At 31.4% G+C, this 23,437-nt stretch overlaps 1 protein-coding gene across 2 annotated transcripts; it reads right to left on the reverse strand.

Moving 5' to 3' along the window:
- Positions 1–11,799: 11,799 nt before the first annotated feature.
- LOC134684792 (NF-kappa-B essential modulator-like) lies at positions 11,800–22,116 on the reverse strand. Of its 2 annotated transcripts, none has more exons than XM_063544111.1 (13): positions 22,043–22,116; positions 20,004–20,279; positions 19,468–19,667; positions 18,625–18,723; positions 17,197–17,503; positions 16,536–16,612; positions 16,126–16,269; positions 15,281–15,393; positions 14,579–14,719; positions 14,105–14,201; positions 13,524–13,748; positions 12,829–13,167; positions 11,800–12,049 (listed from the first exon to the last, which is right to left on the reverse strand). In XM_063544111.1, exons 2-13 carry the CDS (start codon positions 20,254–20,256, stop codon positions 11,927–11,929), a joined length of 2,118 nt encoding a protein of 705 aa, XP_063400181.1. In that variant the 5' UTR covers positions 20,257–20,279; positions 22,043–22,116; the 3' UTR covers positions 11,800–11,926. The 2 variants fall into 2 exon arrangements, with proteins under 2 accessions (XP_063400181.1, XP_063400174.1); XM_063544104.1 differs by having other exon boundaries at positions 21,965–22,106.
- Positions 22,117–23,437: the final 1,321 nt, after the last annotated feature.

Genomic DNA, 23,437 nt, shown 5'->3' on the forward strand with positions numbered 1-23,437 from the left:
AAATAAGTCAACATGACCAAAATGGTCAGTTGACCCCTTTAGGAGTAATTGCCCTTTATAGTCAATTGTTAACCATTTTTTGTAAATCTTTGTAATCTTTGACACAAATCTTCTCCTCTGAAACTACTGAACCAAATGAATCCAAACTTGGCCACAATCATCTTTGGGTTATCTGGTTAAAAAAATGTGTCCGGTGATTCAGACATCCAACCAAGATGGCCGCCATGGCTAAAAATAAAACATAGGGGTAAAATGTAGATTTTGGCTTATATCTCTGCAACCAAAGCATTTAGGGCGAATCTAACATGGGTGAAATTGTTCATCAGGTCAAGATCTATCTGCCCTGAAATTTTCAGATGAATCGGACAATACGTTGTTAGGTTGCTGCCCCTGAATTGGTAATTTAAAGGAAATTTTGCTGTTTTTGGTTATTATCTTGAATATTATTATAGAAAGAGATAAACTGTAAACAGCAACAATGTTCAGCAAAGTAAGATTTACAAATAAGTCAACATGACTAAAATGGTCAATTGACCCCTTTAGGTGTAATTGCCCTTTATAGTCAATTGTTAACCATTTTTTGTAAATCTTGTAATCTTTTACACAAATCTTCTCCTCTGAAACTATTGAACCAAATGAATCCAAACTTGACCACAATCATCTTTGGGGTATCTGGTTATGGAAATGTGTCCGGTGATCCAGACATCCAACCAAGATGGCCGCCATGGCTAAAAATAGAACATAGGGGTAAAATGTAGATTTTGGCTTATATCTCTGAAACCAAAGCATTTAGGGCGAATCTTACATGGGTGAAATTGTTTATCAGGTCAAGATCTATCTGCCCTGAAATTTTCAGATGAATCGGACAATCCGTTGTTAGGTTGCTGCCCCTGAATTGGTAATTTTAAGAAAATTTGCTGTTTTTTGTTATTATCTTGAATATTATTATTGATAGAGATAAACTGCAAACTGCAATAATGTACAGCAAAGTAAGATCTACAAATAAGTCAACATGACCAAAATGGTCAATTGACCCCCTAAGGAGTAATTGTCCTTTAAAATCAATTTTTAATAATTTTCATAAAATTTGTAAATATTTACTAACATTTTCAGCTGAAACTACTGGGCCAAGTTCATTATAGATAGAGATAATTGTAAGCAGCAAGAATGTTCAGTACAAACACAGCACCATCATCAAAACACAATTTTGTCATGAATCCATCTGCGTCCTTTGTTTAATATTCACATAAACCAAGGTGAGCGACACAGGCTCTTTAGAGCCTCTAGTTTTAAACTATAGGTGCTAGGCTACATGTGTTATCTGCCAAATGATCAGCATGACCAAATCTATTTTATAACTGTAAAATTTAACAACCTTATCTGGAGTTATTGTCCATGAACTGCTGATTTTTTAAGCTATGTTTGCTTTCATATAAAAAAAAAACTACACAAGAGATAAGTTTAACAAGTAAATAACAATCAAAGCACTGTAAGTGCTGTAGGCAGTTAACCAAAAACCAAGGCATAATTATAAAAACTGTGGCAATTGTGCTTTATTTTTTTTTAAAGATTTTAAAAAGAACAAACATTAAACATATATTGTACATTTATGTTCATTTAATGAATTAATCATTGAGGCAAATAATTCATATTTTGTCAAAGTTTTTAAAGGGGCACTAGCTACGAGATATATAAAAAATCTAAAGTTTGATTTTTTTTGTTCAATCAATAATGAAAGTGAAATAGTGAATTAACAATTCGCTTTTTTCAGCCAAAAAGGTTCAATTTTGTCAAATTAAGCTAAGAACCATTGATAATTAGGTTTTCACTTGCAAGTGAATGAGTCGACCTCTTTAAATCCGTATTCATGTGAACTTCAATTTAACCCTAGCTAGAGATTGACAACGCATGCATTGTACGTGTACTGGCTATTTAAAGAAAAAGAATGTCAACAATGAAAGTAAAACTACGGTAAATCATTTGATTACTAATTAGATGCACATAAAATCATTCTTATACGGTTAAAAGCAATGAGAAACATCTATTTTTAATCTATAAAATAAAATCAAACAGACCTATAAAAATCCAAAAGTCAAATCGGTGACCATGAATTTGACAGCTAGTGCCCCTTTAAAAGCAACACATATATCAAGTATATTTTTTCATGGTCATGAGTCTGCAGTGGTACAAGTTTGCAATGATTGCAGTTCTTCTAGTTGATAGTTAACGTTAGTATTGGTTGACTGTTAGTTGTTCAAATTGACTTTAGTACGAGATTGTAAAAGTATGAATAGGCTTGCTTTACTGGAAAGAAATCTGACTTTGTGTTCAACAGTACACTAAGTTATCAAACATGAGTGGGTAGGGTAACAGGAGTGGGTATGGTGACCCTAAGGACTCTCCCTATATTTCATTTAATCAGTTCTCATACATGAATGTATATGGTTTAATTTAAAGGTGGGGGTCTCGACTGTTTCCAATTTCTCAATCAGGAGGGGTGGGATGACTGCAGGGACTTCCCCTATATTTCATTTGATTTGTTATATAGTCCCATACATGAGTATATATGGTTAAGGGGTGAGGATCTCGAATTTTTCCAAGTTCTCACACAGGAGGGTGTACAGTGACCATAGGGATCTCCTTTGATTTGTAATATTATCCCATATATAAATATATATGGTTTAAAATTGGTGATCTCAACTGTTTCCTCTGCTGGTGGACTATCAGTCCCCGAGGGTATCATCAGCTCGGTAGTCAGTATTTCGGTACTGACATGATTTAACAAACTTTACTAAAATTGTCCGTTTATAAATTTATAAATTATTAAGAAACTAAGGTTTCAACTCCCTCAGGCAAAGTTCGCTTTAGATGAATTTGGCTATTTATTTTAGGTATTTTTTGACATACAGCTCTTCAACGGTTTCGGTACTTATACATCTTCGGATTTCAAATGTTTGGCTTTGAGCGTTCCTGATGAAGGTAAATCCAGAAAAGCGCTTCGGACGCAAGAAATTAATAACGTGTTGTTTTCAATATTTTCCAAATTTTTTAACCGGAAGGGGAAGAGTGGTCCCACGAACTCCACCTATATTTCATATGATTTGTTATATTGTCCCATACATGAATATATATGGTTTAGGGGTTGGGATCTTGACCGTTACCAAGTTCTCAAACATGAGGATGAACAGTGACCCTAGGGACCCCCTCATTATTCCATTGATTTGTAATATTGTCCCATACATGAATATATATATGGTTTAAGATTGGTGATCTCAACTGTTTCCAAATTCTTTAACCAGAAGGGGAAGAGTAGTCCCACGAACTCTACCTATATTTCATATGATTTGTTTTATTGTCCCATACATAAATATATATGGTTTAGGGATGGGGATCTCGACCGTTTCCAAGTTCTCAAATAGGAGGGGTGGGTGATCCCCAGGGACTCCCCCTACATATTTCATTTGATTTATTATATTGTCCCCTACATGAAGATATATGGTTTAGGGGTAGGGATCTCGACCGTTACCAAGTTATCAAACAGGAGGGGTGGGGTGACCCCCAGGGACTCCCCCTATATTTCATTTGATTATTAATATATATTGTCCCATACATGAATAAATATGATTTAGGGGTGGGGATCTCCACTGTTTCCAAGTTCTAAAACATGAGGGGGTGGGTTGACCCTGGGGACTTCTCCTATATTTCATTTCATTAATTATTTAGTCTCATACATGAATGTATGTCGAGGGGTGGGGATCTCATCCATTTCAAAGTTATCAAACAGGAGGAGGTAGAGTGGCACAATGGACTCCATCTATATATAATAAGATTTGCTTTAAAATTCAGGTATCATATATATATTTGCACTATTTGTGTCTGTCCCAAGTCAGGAGCCAGTAATTTAGTGGTCGTCGATTGTTTATGTGTTACATATTTGTTTTTAGTTAAAAAAAATATAAATAAGGCTATTAGTTTTCTCCATTGAATATCACATTGCCTTATCGGGGCCTTTTATAGCTGACTATGTGGTAAAAACAGTGGTATGGGCTTTGCTCATTGTTAAAGGCCGTAAGATGACCTATAGTTGTTAATGTCTGTGTCATTTTGGTCTCTTGTGGACAGTTGTATCATTGGCAATCATGCCACATTTTTTTTTATATAAGAAACTTCCAGATATTTTAACTGACCCATCAAAATTGAGAAGAAAAAAATACCCCTTGAAATTGCACTAATATGTTTAACTTTAAAAGCATCTAACGTGCATTACCAACATTTATCACTGATAAAGAAAATTTATAATGTTACCAGGAACATATATAATATTGTTAAACTGTTCCCAGCTGTCACATTGTATTAGATTTTGACATTAAAATTTGTGTACACAATATTTTCTGCTTTTTCCTTCTTTTACATATATCTTTTGGTTTTCGATTCTAGTGTTTATATTAAATTACCATGCATAAATGTACTTTGTCACCTGTCTGGATGTTTTTAAAAATGATAGGCAAAATCCGGGATTACCAATATCCGCTTCCGGAATCGGATCCGATATTGTCTTCTCGCGGCAGCCATTTTGTTTTCAATGTTGTTTTTGACAGATGGAGTGAGATACGATTTTACTCGAATTTACACATTATTTGTCGGCGATTTTCTGTATAAATCTAGCGGTTGAACAAATTGAACATCGCTGTCATGGATAGTAATGATGAAAATAAGTTTGAGATCGTTTATTAGTAAACTTTGGTAAAAATGTTTGGAAAGTTATTTTTTTATTGTCTTTCAAGGTTCTTCGGGCATGTCGGGCGTAGCTAGTAACCAAGAAGAAAAGTCCGACTGCAAAAGTCGAAGGTCGCAGACCTCGGACCACCGCTGATTTGAACCCCTGCGTCCAAATTGAAAAGATAAGAAATTTCGTCTTCTAATTCAAAATTGCCGCCAACAGCGTGATCAGTCGAACTTATTTTAATACTGACGTAGTTGACTACGTATTGATGACAAACAATATTCCTACGACTTTTGCAATTTGGGAAATCTAAACTACTTGTCTTTAGAGATTTTCGGCGATTGCATATTTCATACATTTGTTCTTTGACATCGTAGCCAAAAGCTCAGGGGATAATAAAATACATAAGGATTCCTAATGTGCTCTACTTTCGGGTTTCACTAATTAGCGACAACAAGCGTCAAGAAGCGTCAACAAGCGACAACAAGAATTATTTTAACGACAAGAAGACTATTTAGCGACAAGAAAACATTTTTTTTTATTAGATATAAAGAAATTTGTATATAAAAAAGAAGATGTGGTATGATTGCCAATGAGACAACTATCCACAAAAGACCAAAATGACACTAAATGTAGTTTTTTTTTAATTTTCGAGCAGATATGTCTAATTAAAATGTTTTAATATATTATAGATAGACGAAATAATGAAACATTTGTGAGGAAGAAAGAGATTGTGAAGTTTATCATGATTAGTATATTGGTAGATGAAGAAATTAAACATTTGTGAAGAAGAAAGAGATTGAGCTTCCTTTTTTTTATTACAGAATTGAATGCTTCTTTTTGTAAATTTATTGGGTGGTAAAAGCGTTGACCGAAGTACATTTTGTATGAAGCGCGGAAGCGCTTCATTCTAAAAATGTACGCACGGTCAACGCTTTTACAACCCTATAAAGTTTCAAAAAGAAGTATTCAATACTTATAATTACATTTTTTTAGCTAAAATCATGAAAACACGATTTTTATCCAGTTTTATCTAATTCACCTGTGCACTTTTTTGTGGGACCTCGTGTCATCATGCATGATAAATGTTATTGTCTGATGCAATTGTTTACGGAATAACATGTTAGCCAATCAGAATAACGTATTATAATGAAACTTACATCTAATGTAATTATTTCTAAATATGAAAAATATTTATAAGATAATGTATGTATGTAGATATAGGAAGATGTGGTGTGAGTGCCAATGAGACAACTCTCCATCCAAATAACAATTTAAAAATTAAACCATTATAGGTTAAAGTACGGCCTTCAACAAATGTATCTGTTTTCATCAAAGTCAAAGTATGAATAAACGCGCAGTTTCAAAGACGTACAAAGTAACTGATTTTTTAATCAAAGGTAAACAGAGTTGCGTTTTAAATTCTAGCAATTGCACAGAGCACGTACTTTTGGGGGATAATAATGAAATGCTGACTATTTACAATTTGATAGGAACAACAAGAGTTGTGGTTTCACCCTAAGGTAATAACAGTACACACAATGTGGAACATCAAATCAGATAAACTGTTTTATTGCTAAAATAACATTCAATTAACATCTTCAACTTTGTACACGCGTCAGACTATACAATTACACGCGCCAGAATATGCAATCATTGCAAATAGTGAACACCTGTTGAAAACTCAAGATTGTCATTAATTTCCTTTCATCTTCAATCATTATGCATAAACATGATAAATATCGTTTAATGAGGCAATAAAAAATAAAAAAAAAGATGAAAACATTCACATTTAATTTTCTTTTCCTCTTGTTTAATTTCAGTTCTTTGTATTTTGTCAATATTTTCAGGACAATGATGCACAAATAATTCATTTTGCGAGCTTAATATATATCGCACGAAAAGAGTTTTAAAAAACAAATTATATGATAAATAATATTTTTTAAAACACAAGGTAAAGTAATCTCATAATACAATAATTAAACGTATTACTGGCTGTTATACATAAATAGATGATAAAATAAATATGTAAATAATGTTTCATTTTTTTCTATCAATTTTAACTTTCTTGTCGCTAAAATATTTTCTTTTGCATATTCTTTCAATATTTATTGCAATAATTAATTTTAATTAAAAAAAATATGTTTTCTTGTCGCTAAATAGTTTCTTGTCGCTTGTTGTCGCTAAAATAATTCTTGTTGTCGCTTCTTGTCGCTTGTTGACGCTTGTTGTCGCTAAAATTCTTGTTGTCGCTAATTAGTGAGACCGCTACTTTCTATGTGCAACTTCAAAACTTTTGGGAAAATCGACGATCATTTAAGGTTTTTCTGGTCATATTTTTTGTAATCCAGAATAAAAAGTATGAAAAAAATGTCCAATAAGTTATTAATAACATAATATCCAGCTAGCTTATAACAATGGCACGTATTTCAGCATTTATTGGGTAGAACACAAATCCAGGGTGCTCGCATAAGGCAGCTTAACTGCCTAAAAATGATCAGCTACACACAGAGTGACACATGTCCATATTAAAGTCTGAATTTGAAAACTGTGGTTTTCTTTTACCAGGTGAACAATACACACAGGCCAAGGTATTCTCCTTGTTTGGATGGTTATGTTCCTTTGACCACTTCAAACAGTGTGTATATTTTCAAACTCGTTGGCTAAATCAGAGACATATAATACATTGTATTTTTTGTATTGATGCTAGGATTTTGTTGAGCTTATCTATGCTTAACTTATAAATGATTGTACATTGTATCATGGATTTATTTCATATTCTTTATAAGGTAAGTAGAACCTTTTGGACTGGCATTATTGAGAAATGACTTCTGTATTAATGCCATATTCATTTATTGTAACATGAATAGAAGATGTTATATATAAGAACAGATTTTCACTACATTAATTTGGTTATGGGGATGTTTAAAAACCCTGCCACATTCATTCTGTGTTTTTGTTAAAAGAATCTGCTTTGCATATATCTGATGTGTAAAACCCTTTTCAGCTCATTTTTAGCCCACCTGACCCCTTTAGGAGTTATTGCCCTTTAGAGTCAATTTTTAACCATTTTTCGTAAATATCCATGATCTTTTACAAAAATCTTCTCCTCTGAAACTACCGGGCTAAATTAATCCAAACTTGGCCACAATCATTATTGATGTATTTAGTATAAAGTTTGTGTTTAATTACCCAGCCAACCATCCAAGATGGCCGCCATGGCTAAAAATAGAACATAGGGGTAAAATGCAGTTTTTGGCTTATAACTCAAAAACCAAAGCATTTAGAGCAAATCTGACATGGGGTCAAAGTGTTTATCAGGTCAAAATCTATCTGCCCTGAAATTTTCAGATGAATCAGACAACCCATTGTTGGGTTGCTGCCCATAAATTGGTAATTTTAAGGAAATTTTACTGTTTTTGGTTATTATCTTGAATATTATTATAGATGGAGATAAACTGTAAACAGTAATAATGTACAGCAATTTAAGACTCAAAAATAGGTCAAATGACCAAAATGGTCAATTGACCCCCTAAGAAGTTATTGTCCTTTACAATCAATTTTTAACAATTTTCATAAAATTTGTAAATTTTTAACTAACATTTTCCACTGAAACTACACGGACAAGTTCATTATAGATAGAAATAATTGTAAGCAGCAAGAATGTTCAGTAAAGTAAGATGTACAAACACATCACAATCACCTAAACACAATTTTGTCATGAACTGTCTGCTTCCTTTGTTTAATTCACATATACCAAGGTGAGCGACACAGGCTCTTTAGAGCCTCTAGTTATAGTTTGCTCTTTCTTATGTTGTACTGTTGTACCTCTATTCCTGGTGATGGGCAGGTTTGGCACCACCAAACTGGTTTAACACAGCCACATTCTGTATGTGCCTGTCCCAAGTCAGAAGCCTGTAAATTAGTTGTCATCTTTTGTTGATGTATATCATATTTGTTTTTCAGGTTGTTGGTTTTCATTTTTTAATTGTTTAACATTTTTAATTTTTGGGGCATTTAAAACTGACAATGTAGTATGGGTTTTGTCCATTGTTCAAGGCTATACGATGACCTTTCTTTGTGAACTAAGATATCATCTGGTGGAGAGTTGTCTAATTGGCAATCATACTGCATCTTCATACATTATATTGATTGAATTCTTTAGCCATCAATTCTGTCATAACAATCGCTAGAGTATTGCAGCAGATCTAAGATCTTAAATTCAGAAGTCTGTGTTTTTCTACGGAATTGTGAGAATATTGATACTTCTCATATAATTTCCGATAGGGCAAAACAACCTATGGAGGAAAGCATGATCCAGTTGATTGAAATGCAGATAATTAATGACATTGATAAAATTATTGATGCCTGAAAAAATTACCCTCATTCATTCGTGTATAATCTGGATACCTTCAGCTTTTACCAAAAGCCCATCTAAGTGTTTGTTCTTTCTGGTCTGTGTGTTGGTCTTTCCACTGCAGTTATGGTCACATTAATTGAAACTTAATACACATGTTATACTGATGTGTACTACATAAAGTATGTGCCAAATATTGGGTTTGACCTAGGTTTCAGAATATCTTTTAGGGTGGTACCGGTAATAGCCTTTATGTCTTATGCATTGTTTATAGTTTTTTATGCAAGAGAAGAGCCAACTATGATTATAAGTTAATCCTTTGTTTCTCACAGGAAATGAATGAGAGGGAAATATTTGCTCCCCATTTTTTATCATGGTTTAAAAAAAAGATCATCATACCACACAATTTGTATAATGCATATGTAAACATTTCACTTGAGGTCATCAGATTGTTTTTATATAAATCAGTCAGAAAGCAGATGAACAGCAGAAAGAACAATAAAGCTTAATACAACAAATTTAAGAAAATAAGTCATGGAAAAAGGCTACCTTTATTTCATGCCAATTGTTCATCATACATAGGAGAAAAATTTTAATTATCACATCAAGGCATCACATAAAGAACAATAACATTGCAGTTACATTTTTATATATTGCAAAGTATACTTAAACTTTAGCAAGAATGCATGTGATGTCCTGCTAAGCATATCAATTCTAAACAAATAACAATATCTGTAAATAGAAACAAGGTGTCTGAAAGATCAATAAAGGTCTCACACATTAAAGCTCACAAGGGTTAAGCAGGTGACCAAATATGAAGTTTGTCATAAAACTAATTAAGGAGCTGTGGTATGATTGCCAATGGGACAACTATTCACCAACAATCAAATGAAGTGGATGTAAGCAATTATAATTTATAGGCAACCGTAAAGCATTCAACAAGGAGAAAAACCTATACCATATCTTCAGAAGTTGGTGAAAAAAGTGACAAAAATATTTGTAAGATAAACAGATGCAGATGAGGGATTGCAATAGATACATCACTTTTAGAATGGGGTAAAAAGAGGGATGAAAGATCCCAGAGGGACAGTCAATCTTATCTTGATCATGAGGAAAGAAAAACTAGAGGTCTTTATTCAATGTGTGTTTTTTTGGGAGATTGCAAGTAATTTGGGGAAAAAATAAATACCAGATAATAAATTAAGTTAAGGATCAAATAATAGAGGACATCATATGATATGAATGAAAAAGATGATATGAAATATTTTATACCACTTAATTTCTCTTGTTTTTTCACTGAACATTTAGTTCTGATCTAGACAGATAGTCTTTATCATTTTGTTGCTTTCATTTGAATAATTTTTTATTATAACCAATTTGTCGAGAAGACCACGACCGGCAACGTATCGGAAGTAACATTGTATCTAAGGTCGACGTCACACGGCGACGTCTCCTTATATTTGGTTAGTAAATAGTAAACCTCAAACTACAAAGCTGTTGCGTATTTTATCAGAGTCATATTATAAGATATCGTCCCCACACAATTAGACACAAACAGTAGCTGAACATGACCTTTTGACACGACAGAAAAGGGCATTCATACCCTCTTAAATTAGATTGACGAATGCCTAATTATATTTATTGGTTAAAATTAAGACACAAATTCTTACTGTAATTTCTGGAAATTGGTTGACCATATGTATTTAAGACATGTATACATATAGTTTTCTCTATTAAAAATTTTAAAATTAAACATAAGATAAATTCATATCAGATTAGTACCCATGTTATTTTGCTAGGTATAACACTTATATATAAGTAATAGTATGTATAATTAACAAGACATTCTTTGAATGAATAACAGAAAAAAATAAACATAAATTAAATAAATTAGTGAACAAAATCAAAAATTTTAACGATCAATTGCTTGTTAAAACTTAAAACACAAAGTATGATTTAAAACCAGAAACAAATTACACAAAAGTCTTTTTTCATATACATGTACATGATATAGTTATACTACAATTGCTGTTTTTGTTAATATTTTTTTGTTAAGATGTTGTTTAACAAGATTGTTATATCTGTCCTTAATATATATATATACTCTTACTTCTATATGAATGAAAAATAAAAATTACAGAGACAAAATCTAGGATTAAAATTTATAGAGTTTTATGAAAATGGAAACATTACAAATGATAATAAACATAATAAGAGTTAAAAAAAACCCAGAACAACCATTCAGTCAACTTCAATTCTAACAAGAAACTTAACAAGGTTTATTTTCTCAACAATGAAGAATGTTTGACCTCAGATTACTATTTACTATGTTAGATGTATTTTTTGCATCATAACAATACAAGTACATAGGTAGCAAAATATTTGCCTAAAGTGATGTATATTAATAGGCAAATATTTTGCTACCTATGTACTTGTATTGTTATGATGCAAAAAAAAACCATACAACATAGTTAATTAGTAATATGAAGTTAAACATTCTTCAATGTTGAGAAAATAAACCTTGTTAAGTTTCTCACCACGCTTCAAAAACTCACCGGTATATTGCTTTACAGTTTGCTATGATCTTCAAAAAACTGCTTTTATCAACAATGATATATAATAGTATGATAACACTTTTATTAAGAACTGTTATATAAAAGCCATCATTGATAACTTTAACATAAACACACAGATACAGATACAGACAGATTTAAGTATTGGGTAAAAATGAGATTGAAATCATTCTAAATTTGATTTCAAGTTAGACCAAATTGACTTTTTAAAGATTTTGAAATATAAGCAAAAAAGCATACAATATAAACAATGTTAATTACAACCATAGTGAATCAGTTATCAATACAGTCTAAGACATGGATTTGTAGTGAGTCTAAATCAGGACAGACTTGATTACATTTGGGACAGTTCAGTATATCTTCATCTGTTGGCTGACTGGCAGCTTGATTGGAATTCTAAAAAAAAGAGAAACAATACATTAACTTTATGTAGAATATTTGTTTTACATTCAGACAAATGCTGTAAACCAACTAATTTTTGTCGTTACTTTATTTTGGGTTTACCCTTATCTAGTCCATTTAGCAGCAATTTCATTTCATAGTTTTCAAATATGTTAGGTGTAGTTAAATAAGGAAAGATCCAAACTTAGAATATTTGCGACAATTCATATTGGCTTTATTTTTCTACTCATTAAAAATAAATTGCTCGCAAAAATTAGTTGGTTTACAGTAACATGCTTTATTTAATTGCACACTGGATCAGTCTTTTTTTGTTTCAGACAGGATTTCAATTTTATAGGAGTATGCCTCATTTTTCTTCAACATGAGTATGCTATATTTAGTTTCAGATATAAAGTAAAAATGCTATTAATACAAATCCTAAAATAGGGACTATTCTGTTCCTTCTTAAATTTGCCCCAAAATGTGTGAAAATGTCAGGTCAAGTATGTAAAATTGTAAACCCTGAGGTTTTATTAACATTACAAATGACTTTCTGCACTTTATCATCATACTTGTTCATCAATTAAGTAAGCATAAGTTAAAGAGAACTGAAGAATGCTACTAGTGCTCCTTTTAATCATACAAATAGCATTGTTTGCATCCTAGTTTTTTGGTCACTGTTTGAAAGTTGTTTCATTGCCAATCATACTACATCTTCTTTTTAATATTGTTTTCTTCTAATTGTAATATCAAAATATCTGCTTTCTCCATTATGTGATATATCTGTCCATTACCTCTTGTCTTTTGGCATCTTGTTGTGGATGTGGATATACCATCTGATTGCCTCCACCACGATCAGCCATTGGTGCTTGCTGATAAGGATAAACAATGTTCTGTTGGTTAGGACCAACAACACGAAGTTGGCTCCGTATCTGGTTTGCATAAGGTTGCTGTTTGGCATGCCTTTTTTGAAAATCAGCAAATTGTCCTCTAGATAATGATTCTAATTCATCCAGTAAATGTTGATTTTGAATTTGGAGTTGGTTCATCTCCGCAGTTAGAGCTTCTTTCTCAGTATGCATCTTTTCTCTAGCTTCACGCTCTGCATGAAAATCTTGTTCCCATATTTCACCCTAATCAGCAAAAAAAAGTAGTATTAATCATTAACCTTTTGCTTATATGCAAGATCATACAGTCAGATAAAAACTTGTGTCTGATCTATTCCCTCTTGAACAATAAAATATGTTTAAAATAAGCAAACTTTCAGTTAAGTTTTCTTTTTCATCTATACAAAATATATGTGTCATTGATTGAGCTACAAGAGGACTTCCCTAGCTCAAACTGCTTACAACTGGCTTAGTATCTACTACTCAGGGGAAGCAATCCTATCACAGTATTACTAAAAAACTTTGATGAAAAGATAAAATGTAAAACTTCCATGATTCTGAAAGAAAATTTATCTGAATAAAATTAAATGTGAAAATTATACCTGAGCCTTAAGTACTGGAATAGTACTATTAACTTCATCTGTCAATCTATGATTTTCTGACTTTAAATTCCTCACTTCGTCTTCTCTATATTTAACAGATTCTTTATACTCTTTCACCTCCTCGTCTCTATACTTGACGGCCTCCTCTGCAGCTAATACTTGTGCTGTCAAGGATCCTATTTTGTTTAACAATTTTTGTTTCTCTGATTCACCAATACTAGATTGCTACAAATATTCAATGATGGCCTTGTTGTTAAAAAATTCAAGCTTATTCAAGGAAGCTCAATTTATTGACATTTTGTTTATGAATTTTATCCTAAATTTTACATAAATTTACCAATGAGAATTTTATCTGGTAAACAATAAATACTCAGCAATTCTATCAAGTAGGAAGTTAGCATGGCCAACCAATGCTCTCAATGTTCTATTCACAATAAGAAAAGAGCTATGTAATTGTCCTGTATCCTTGTGTAAGATTTTAAATAAAAAATCAAATTCAAGAACTTTTGTATACATGGGTATGAGTATTCTATGTTATGAAAACAGTAACAAAATAGATTATTATTCAAACAATAAACTACCTGCATCTTTTTCTTGTAGTTTTCATAGTCTGTTAAAAGATCCTTGTAGTCAGCAACCATCTGATTAAATGAAGTCCTTAATTCTGCCATCTGTTTCCTATGTTTAGAATACATTTTTATGAATATTTCACAATGAACAATTTAACACCAAAATAACAGTACATATCTACTTATTGTGTATACTATTCCTGTGTTTTATTAACCAAAAATATTATTTCTGTATATCATTTGAAATGACATTGACAATATAAAGTGCCATCCTTTACTGGGCAAAACAAATTTATCTTAAAAATTAAACCATCTTAATTTCTTTCTCATAAAGTAACTACAATATAACATTCAGCACTGACCTCGTTTACACAAAGGAGAAAATGTCTTATTGAATTTATCCTTCAATTCTTTTTTACTAACCTATATCTATAACTGTTGATGAAGCTGTCGTTTTTATGAAAAATTAAATATTGAAATACTTACTTTGAATTCTGATGGTCCCTTCGTTCATTACTCAATGCCGCTTCATAATTTGACAATGCAGCCTTTAGATTGGTTAAATCTTGTACAGCTTTATTGGTTTCTTCTTGTTTTCTCTTTGCTATCATTTCTAGTTCAGAGATTCTACAAAAAAGGAAATTTCAATAAATAAATGGTAGCTAAAAAGATATCAGATGCACCATGGGTTCATAAGCCCAGATGTGATATTCATGAATTTTTAGTATAATAGAGATTTTTTGTGTCTGGTACTGATTTTTTCCTGTATGAAGATGCCTGTTAAATCTGCTGACAATTCATGTTAAATGAAAGAAAACAAGACCGGTAAACTTTCAACCTATCAATTGCTACTGTAACTTTGACCATTGACCAAGTGACCTCAAATCAAAAGGGCTCTTCTTGTTCACCATAAGGCATGTTATCATGATAGAGATCTGATTTATGACTCTTAAAGATATTGTCACAAAATAAACTTTTCTAAATGTGCCAGTCTATTCATGATCATTGTGACCTTAACCTTTGACATACTGACCTAAAAGTCAATATAGATCTTGTAATCTCCAAAAAGAATTATTAAAATAAGATGTATGAAGGTTGAAGATTCATAAGTTTTCATCCAGATACCAAAATAAGGCCTAACTTAAAGGCTTACAACTGTTATGACCTTGATCATTGACCTGGTCTTACCTTGCATTTCGTTGATCTATTGTAGCTGTAGCCCCTTCACATTTATTTTGGGATTCTGTAACTTCATTGATCAGAGATAAAACTTGGGCCTGCAAGCTTCTAATGTCTGACGACTGAAATAAAAAATAATTAAAAAAACAAATCAAATAGAGTAAGCTTATTACAGTACTTACTTCAAGCAATACTGAAGTAATAAACAGTTTAACAGGCTATTATTTGAACTTGGAATTATTTCTAATTATGGAATTTCCATTATTTCTTGTACTTGAAATTTTTCAATAAATTCCATGTTTATTCTGTACTTTAATGTTCTGTGCTGAAAAGTAAATTTTCAATAGAATGTACTGTGCCGCGCACAACATTATTTATACAAAATACATTGTATGGAAAGTCATATGAACCGCTCAGAATAATATAATACCAAATAAACTTGGAATTTATTAAAAATTTCAAGCACAGGAAATTATGTAAATTCCATAATTAAAAATAATTCCAAGTTCAAATAATAGCTTGTTAACTGTACTGTATAACAATATTTTACTCTCATTTTGCAACATTCAATTATCAATCTTTGAATAAACTGGACCATATTTACTACTGAATAGCAATACTGTGCTGTGTTACAATTTGGAACATTAATTTGAAAAGAAAAATTTCTATTTTGATTTTAGGAATGAGCTGTCATTTCTATCATGTGATCATTCTTATGAAAATTTCATAGGTCATTGTGATGTAAAGATTTTTCTTTTAGGACATTAAATTTACCCATGAAAACACGCAAATTGTAAGATAATGTATTGTGTAGCAACACTGGACCAATATTTTGGACTATGCTACATGATTACCTGTTCTTCTTTGGCATTCTGTAATTTCTCCATCAGTTCCATCTGATGTTTCTGTGTTAACTGGGAGACCTGTTGTTCTTGTCGGGTTCTATAGTCGTCTAATGTTCTGTTCTTTTCATGGATTTCTAGTTGTAGATTTTTCACCTAAAAAATAAATTAGATATCAGAAGTGGATTTTGGCCGACAAGGTGATCCCTTTTATGGAGCTATATATGGTTATTGCATAGAATTGATACAAGTTTCACTACAAATGTTGTCATTTTGGAGCCCTAGTTTAGTGAGAATTAAGAGCAACATTAAGTTAACAAGATACACAGTAAAGTATAGAAGATCTCTAATTTTCATACACAGACATTTGATAAAACATTATAACATCAATCCACTTTATTTATTGATGAAAAAATGCTTACCATTTCTTGTAGCTGAGACATCTGTTTGTGATCCCCTTCACTTCCTCTTTGTAAATGATCTCTTTCTCTATCATTACCTGAATGAGAATAGGTTAGGTGTGAAGAGATTTTTGCATTCAAAAATAGGTTTGTGACAGAAAAATTAATTAAGATATGCATAATGCATTATGGGCTTTGCTTATTGTTGAAGGCCGTACAGTGACCTTAAGTTGCTAATTTTGTCGAGAGTTGTCTCATTAGCAATTGTACCACATCTTCTTTTTCTATATATAAGATGTTTTTCTTATAAAAAGTGATTGACAGGTACTTACATGCATCAAAATATCTACAGTTTTATATTTAAAAAGCAAAATAAGAAAACAAGGTTTACATGAGTTCCCATATTTTTAACCAAACTCTGCATTTCACATTTATGATAAGTACGTTAAATACTTTACTAACAGAGTTTATCCCAATGTATCATGTTTTTTTACTTATGAATGTTTTCTCTTAAATAAAGTTGAAACTTAAAAGATGAACTATTTAAGATTAAAACTAAAACAGATTATTCAGATCCAACTAGTGCTAAACACTTTCATCGAAATGAAATACATGTAGTAATATATAGCATCAAAGAAATATTTTCTGTCAAAGATGTTCCCAAGCATTTCAATATGTTTACCTTGTAATAAGCTGAAGCCTTGTGGCATACTACTGTCATTATGTGACATCTGATGTTTCAGATGGCGGTTTTCTGCTTTGGCAGCCTTACAATCAGACAATACATTTTGTAGTTTTTGGCTCAGCTCAATGTTTTGATTTGTCAAATCTGAATTTTCAGACTGGATATTATCTTTCATTTGCTTGAGTTTTTCTAGATCTTTGAATAATTGTTCATTGCTATCACGGAATTCACGAACTTGTACTTCCAATGTGTTGACTCTTGAAGAAAGTTGTTGATTTTCTTGAGTTAAATTTCCATCTTCAACCTTTAAATTAAAAAAATACAAAATAAGCAGTTTGTTTATAGATGAAACATAACAAATCTGTTAATTGTATTTTTGCTGATTGCAGCTTCAAAAGTTAAAAGATCAACATAAATTGTGTTAAAATACACAGTTGTTAAATTTACTGTACATTTCTTATAAAAATGCAATTATCAGAGCTATTTTGCCTTAAGGACGACATTAAAAGTTCAATGTAGGATAAAAAAACTTAATTGACATTTTTTCACAGACCTCCCACCCCCTCTTAACTTAATTTTGGTAAAAATTGATTTACCAATAGGGATATATGTAAGTTTTTTCACAGACCCCCCACCCCTTCTTAACTTAATTTGGTAAAAATTGATTTACCAATACGGATATATGTAAAAATCGATTTAAGATATACAAAACTTGTAGAGTTTTAGGAAATGCATTGAACTCTAAAGTTGTCCATTGCTACACATCCATACTTCATCCGAAATTACCCATCTCGATTACCCATGCAGGGTGTCACACCTTTACTTCGAATAATCAATTTTGAAGAGAAAAGTTAAAAAAAGAATTCAATATAGATTGATAAAGAAGAAACAATATTAAAAAAAATTACCTATTTTTTTTTTTATAAATTTTGAAAACCATCTACCGTTGTGTACAATGTATAAATTGCACCCCTTGTACAAACTACATACTTAAGGGAAAAAAGTGTGGACTATACACAACCAAATACAGTGATGGCCGTAACGTTGCCTACAATTGCTAACATATTTGTCATTTGAACTCTGGTGAATAGAAGTCACATTTGCCATCATACCACATCACCTTATCTTTATAATAAAGACTGACACTTTGCTTTTGGGAGAAACATTATGACATTTTTCAATAGGCTGGATTCCAATTCAAAAGTTTTACTGTATGAATTGAATTAATTCATCGAAGACAATTGGCTCTTCATTACAATAGCTTAACAGTAATATGTTGGAAGGGGGAAATAACTCATATTAAATCATAATTCAAAATTTTCTGAATTGAATTTCAGTAAAGAGGCTTTTTTGTGGATAGTTATTGACAATCATACCACATCTTCTTTTTTTATATCAGATGTTATACCTTTAGGAAAAACTTACCTTCACAAATGCATCAGTATTGTCTTGAAACTTTGCCTGATTCCTTGTTATTTCTTCAAGTTCTTTTTTCTCTTTTTCCAGTTGGCTTATTCTTTCACTCTAAAATAATTAAATCATCAGTTTTTAATGTTTTCTCTATATTTTCTTATGAAATAAAGCATGTACTCAATTATCTATGACTGGTAATTTTAAGTTTTTAACTTAATGATTTGTTGTTCCCTACCAAAAGACTTGATTTAATACTTCTTACTTGTTACAAATTGTGATTAGTTCCATAAGGTTATGATATTCTTACATCAGATAGTACCAAAGTACTTCTATGCTCTTATAATTTAATTTTGGATGTAACACATTTTCTGATTGGCTGACGTTATTTGTTATGAGCCCAAAGATATAATTTAGTCATGTAACCGTGACGTCATCAACGTTTTTTCATGGTTTTCTACGATTTAAAATGGAATTTAAAATTAAATTATAAGAAATGACTGCAATATTTTTTTTGTCTATTCGAAATAACATAAAAAATGTGGTGCACACTGTTAAATAACTCGCTACGTGCGTTATTCAGTGTGCACCACATTTTTTATGTTATTTCTTCATAGACAGAAAAAATATTATAGTCATTCCTTAATTAACTCTCATTTTGAAATAAAATTTATATGAAATAAACAGGATTTTTCTCAAAATCGTAAAAATAAAATTGCATTCTAAAATGACAAAATCACAATAATAAATGCACGCAATAATTTACGGTACATGATTTTTGTTTCATTGTGTGTTAATAAAATATGAATCATTAGATAAATCAGAGAGATTATCTGCAAGGTATCTTTAATATCTTACCAGACTATGGAATGCCTGATTTTTGGTTTCCTGTAGTTGTTTCTTAAAGGTTTCATTTTCTGATCTAAGATTGAGAATAACATTTTTGGCTTCCTCACACTTTTCTTGGTTGTGTTTATGATATTTTTTTATTCTTTCTTTCCAATCAGCTATTTCCTGGTATTTATTATTTATAACACCATTGTTTTCTTTGAGATATTCTGCAAACATAAAATATGAAGTAACTTGACTAATTTTAATAATAAGTTAATATGATAAATTCAAAAAATTCACATATGAAATGTACATCAATGTATCAAATAATTTTCAAATTTTGAGAAAAAGCTTATTTTATTCAAATTTAGACATGTACTGCAATTTCAATTAGATTCTTTCCTTCTGATTGTTTTAAAGACAGTTAGGACTTTCAATTTGAAGTAAACTCTGATTAAATGTTGAAAGACAGAGGTGCATGTAGGGTGAATTTTTGATTGAAATTTGATTTTGTGAGAGGACTGTCTTTCTACAATGATTAGGAATCTTGTGTAAATGTATACCTCTGAGACTTTGATTTTCTTTCATCAGTTCTTGTACCCTTTCTAGGGCTTGTTCTGCAGATATTTCACTAAATGATAGTGGGGCTCCGACAGGAAAGTTCATTAAGCTTATATCAGCTGGAGTTCTACTGCCTGAACCTGGAGGAATCATTTCATATGATGATCCGTTAGAGATACGACTACTACTACTACTGTTGACAGGAGACCTCCCGTTACTTAAGTTAGCATAAATATTTGGTGGTTGAAATGACATCTTTGTTTATATCATTTTGCTAGCTGAAAAAAAACATCAAACATTTACTGGAGGCTCCAAGGAGCATGTATTTCTCACCTAGTATTTTTGTTTAAAATTGATACAAGTTCATACAACACATAAGAATACTGATTTGATACATGTACATGTACAAACTGTAGTTTCTGGCAGTCTGACCAAAAAAATAACTTGATAAAATTACTTTTCAAAGGCTATATATCTAAAGAGGATTTAACTGACAATTTCAGCTAATTGATTTATCTACATGTATAAATAACACAAAAAATGTAAAAAAAAATGATAAAAACTGTCAAGGGCAATAACTCAGATAGGGAGTAGACTGAGGATTTTAACAATGCTCACTTTTTTGCAGATATGATCCTAATCATGATAATGAGCAGTTTTGCTGTTAACATTTGTTCTCTATCTAATGCACAAAAAAAAAAAGAAGATAAAAATAGTATTTTTAGAACTTTGTCTCATAATAGTCAAATGACATTATGATTATTGTGGCTATGTTGATTAAATTGCTGATCTATATTGCCATGGACAGTTATCTCTACCTACAAATGTATGTTTACATGTACAAGAGTTTCTGCCAAAACACACAATTGTACTACATGTGTACTAACAGATAAAGGATACAAATTGACAGTTGAGAAAGTACAAGGTAGATTAATACATAAAATGATGGTTACTTGTAAGAATGTACATATTTATTTGTTGAACCTACTTACAACAATGTATGAAGTCACCTTAAAGTATGGTATAGAGATCTTCCTCTCTCAAAGGAACATTATGCACCCCTATTAAGTCAAAACTGAATTGTATGATCCAAACAATGTAATTAACCCCACATTTAATTCTACTTTTAATACTGATTTGTACCCTGTTTTTGGCATAATGAACTACAATAGAATTAAAACTTGTTTTTGTCACCACAGGATTGTCATTTAGACATTCACATGAACACTTTATTTCCCATTGATCTCCTTTACATGTACCTGTACATGATATTTTAAAGTAAAACTATAGACATGATCATGATCCATTTTTTGTAGATGGTAAATGTAATTTCATTGTCTGCAATCATTTACACTAAAATGAATCAAATGTTAATCATTGTTAATGAATCTAGTACCAAAAATAACATTCAGATACATGTACATTTACAATTACAATCTAATTATGTAAACAATATATGAACAAAAAGGGTCACAGAACTGTACATAAGTGAGAATACATGCATGACATGTGTGATAAAGTATTTCAAGAGAATGACTAGACTGTAAAACAGGTTATTTTGTCACCACACAGACAGAGTTGAATTTCTAAAGTATAAGTATTCAAGAGAATGACTAGACTGTAAAACAGGTTATTTTGTCACCACACAGACAGAGTGATTGAATTTCTAAAGTAAAAGTAAAGTAAGGTACAAATGTATTAAACCAGACCAGTATACACATACAAATGAACATGATATATATACATGTACACTACTTGACCACATTGAACTTATTGTTTTCTTTATATCTAAAAAAATCTGTTTACAAATAAATTGTCGTACAAGTGCATACGCATGTGTTAAAGGTTATCAGAAAAAAAAATCCAGATGAATTTCTTGTAAAAAGGTGAAGTTGTGTATGATGTCATATCTAAAGATACTGTGTAGAAATCAATCCCATCAGCTTCTTATTAAATTATTTACTTTGTCTTTTTACATAAAGGCATATATTCAATTTTTCGTTTCTATTTAAACACGACAGATTAACGGAAAGTCATCTACTTTCAATATCTTCTTTGCTTGTGATGTTTACAAAATTTATTAGGGAATTTCCACCGGAAATAGTTGTTTGAAACGTCTAACTAAATACCAAAATATCAAGACAAAAATGCAACGCACAACTAGATGCTCTAAAGAGCCTGTGTCGCTCACCGTGGTCTTGGTCCATATACATATCCAAAAAAGTAAAAACATGGATTCATGACAAAATTTGGTTTTAGTGATGTTGATGTGTTTGTAGATCTTACTTTACAGAACATTCTTGCTGCTAGCTCTATCTCTAAGTCGGCTTCATATCTTGACTTACATCTAGAAATTGACAATGAGGGTCGGTTGAAAACAAAACTTTACGACAAAAGAGATGATTTCGGCTTTCCAATTGTGAACTTTCAATTTCTAAGTAGCAATATTCCAGCAGCACCTACATACAGGGTATATATATCCCAATTGATACGACATTTCCGTGCTTGCATTTCCTATCAAGATTTTCTTGATAGAGGGTTTCTGCTCACAAGGAAGCTATTAAACCAAGAGTTCCAAATGGTGAAGCTGAAATCATCCCTTCGTAAATTTTACGGACGCCATCACGAGTTGGTTGACTGTTATGGAATAACCGTTTCACAAATGATATCGGTTATGTTCCTTAATTACGTCGTAACTACAATCCCCTTATCTTTCATGAATGTGACCTACCGAATTAGACTATTTACCGCGGGATGTTTAATCACATAATCAACTTGACACGACGGGTGCCACATGTGACTCAGGATCTGCTTACCCTTCCGGAGCACCTGAGCTCGCCCCTAGTTTTTGGTGGGGTTCGTGTTGTTTATTCTTTAATTTTCTATGTTGTGTCATGTGTACTATTGTTTTTCTGTTTGTTTTTTTTCATTTTTAGCCATGGCGTTGTCAGTTTGTTTTAGATTTATGAGTTTGACTGTCCCTTTGGTATCTTTCGCCCCTCTTTTGATGAACTTGGCCCAATAGTATCAGTGGAAAATATTTTTTTAAAATTTACAAAATTTATGAAAATTGTTAAAAATTGACCATAAAGGGCAATACTTCCTTAAAGGGTCAATTGACCATTTTTGTCATGTTGACTTATTTTTAGATCTAAATTTTCTGTGCATTTATTATGCGTTTACATTTTACAGTTTAAACTCTATCTATAATATTATTGAAGATAATAACAACAAAAAAAACGCAAAATTTCCAATGGGTTGTCTGATTGGTCTGAAATTTAGCTATATTCTATTTATAGCCATTTCTAAAACATCACGATCTAGGACGAGGAATAAACAATTCTTTATCTACCATTTCGTACTTTTGATAACTATTTACGAACAATTGTCAAAAAGTAACTATAAAGGTCAATAATTTAGTTTTACTTATTTATAG

Source organism: Mytilus trossulus, chromosome 1, assembly GCF_036588685.1.
Source record: "Mytilus trossulus isolate FHL-02 chromosome 1, PNRI_Mtr1.1.1.hap1, whole genome shotgun sequence".
Taxonomy (NCBI): Eukaryota; Metazoa; Mollusca; class Bivalvia; order Mytilida; family Mytilidae; genus Mytilus; species Mytilus trossulus.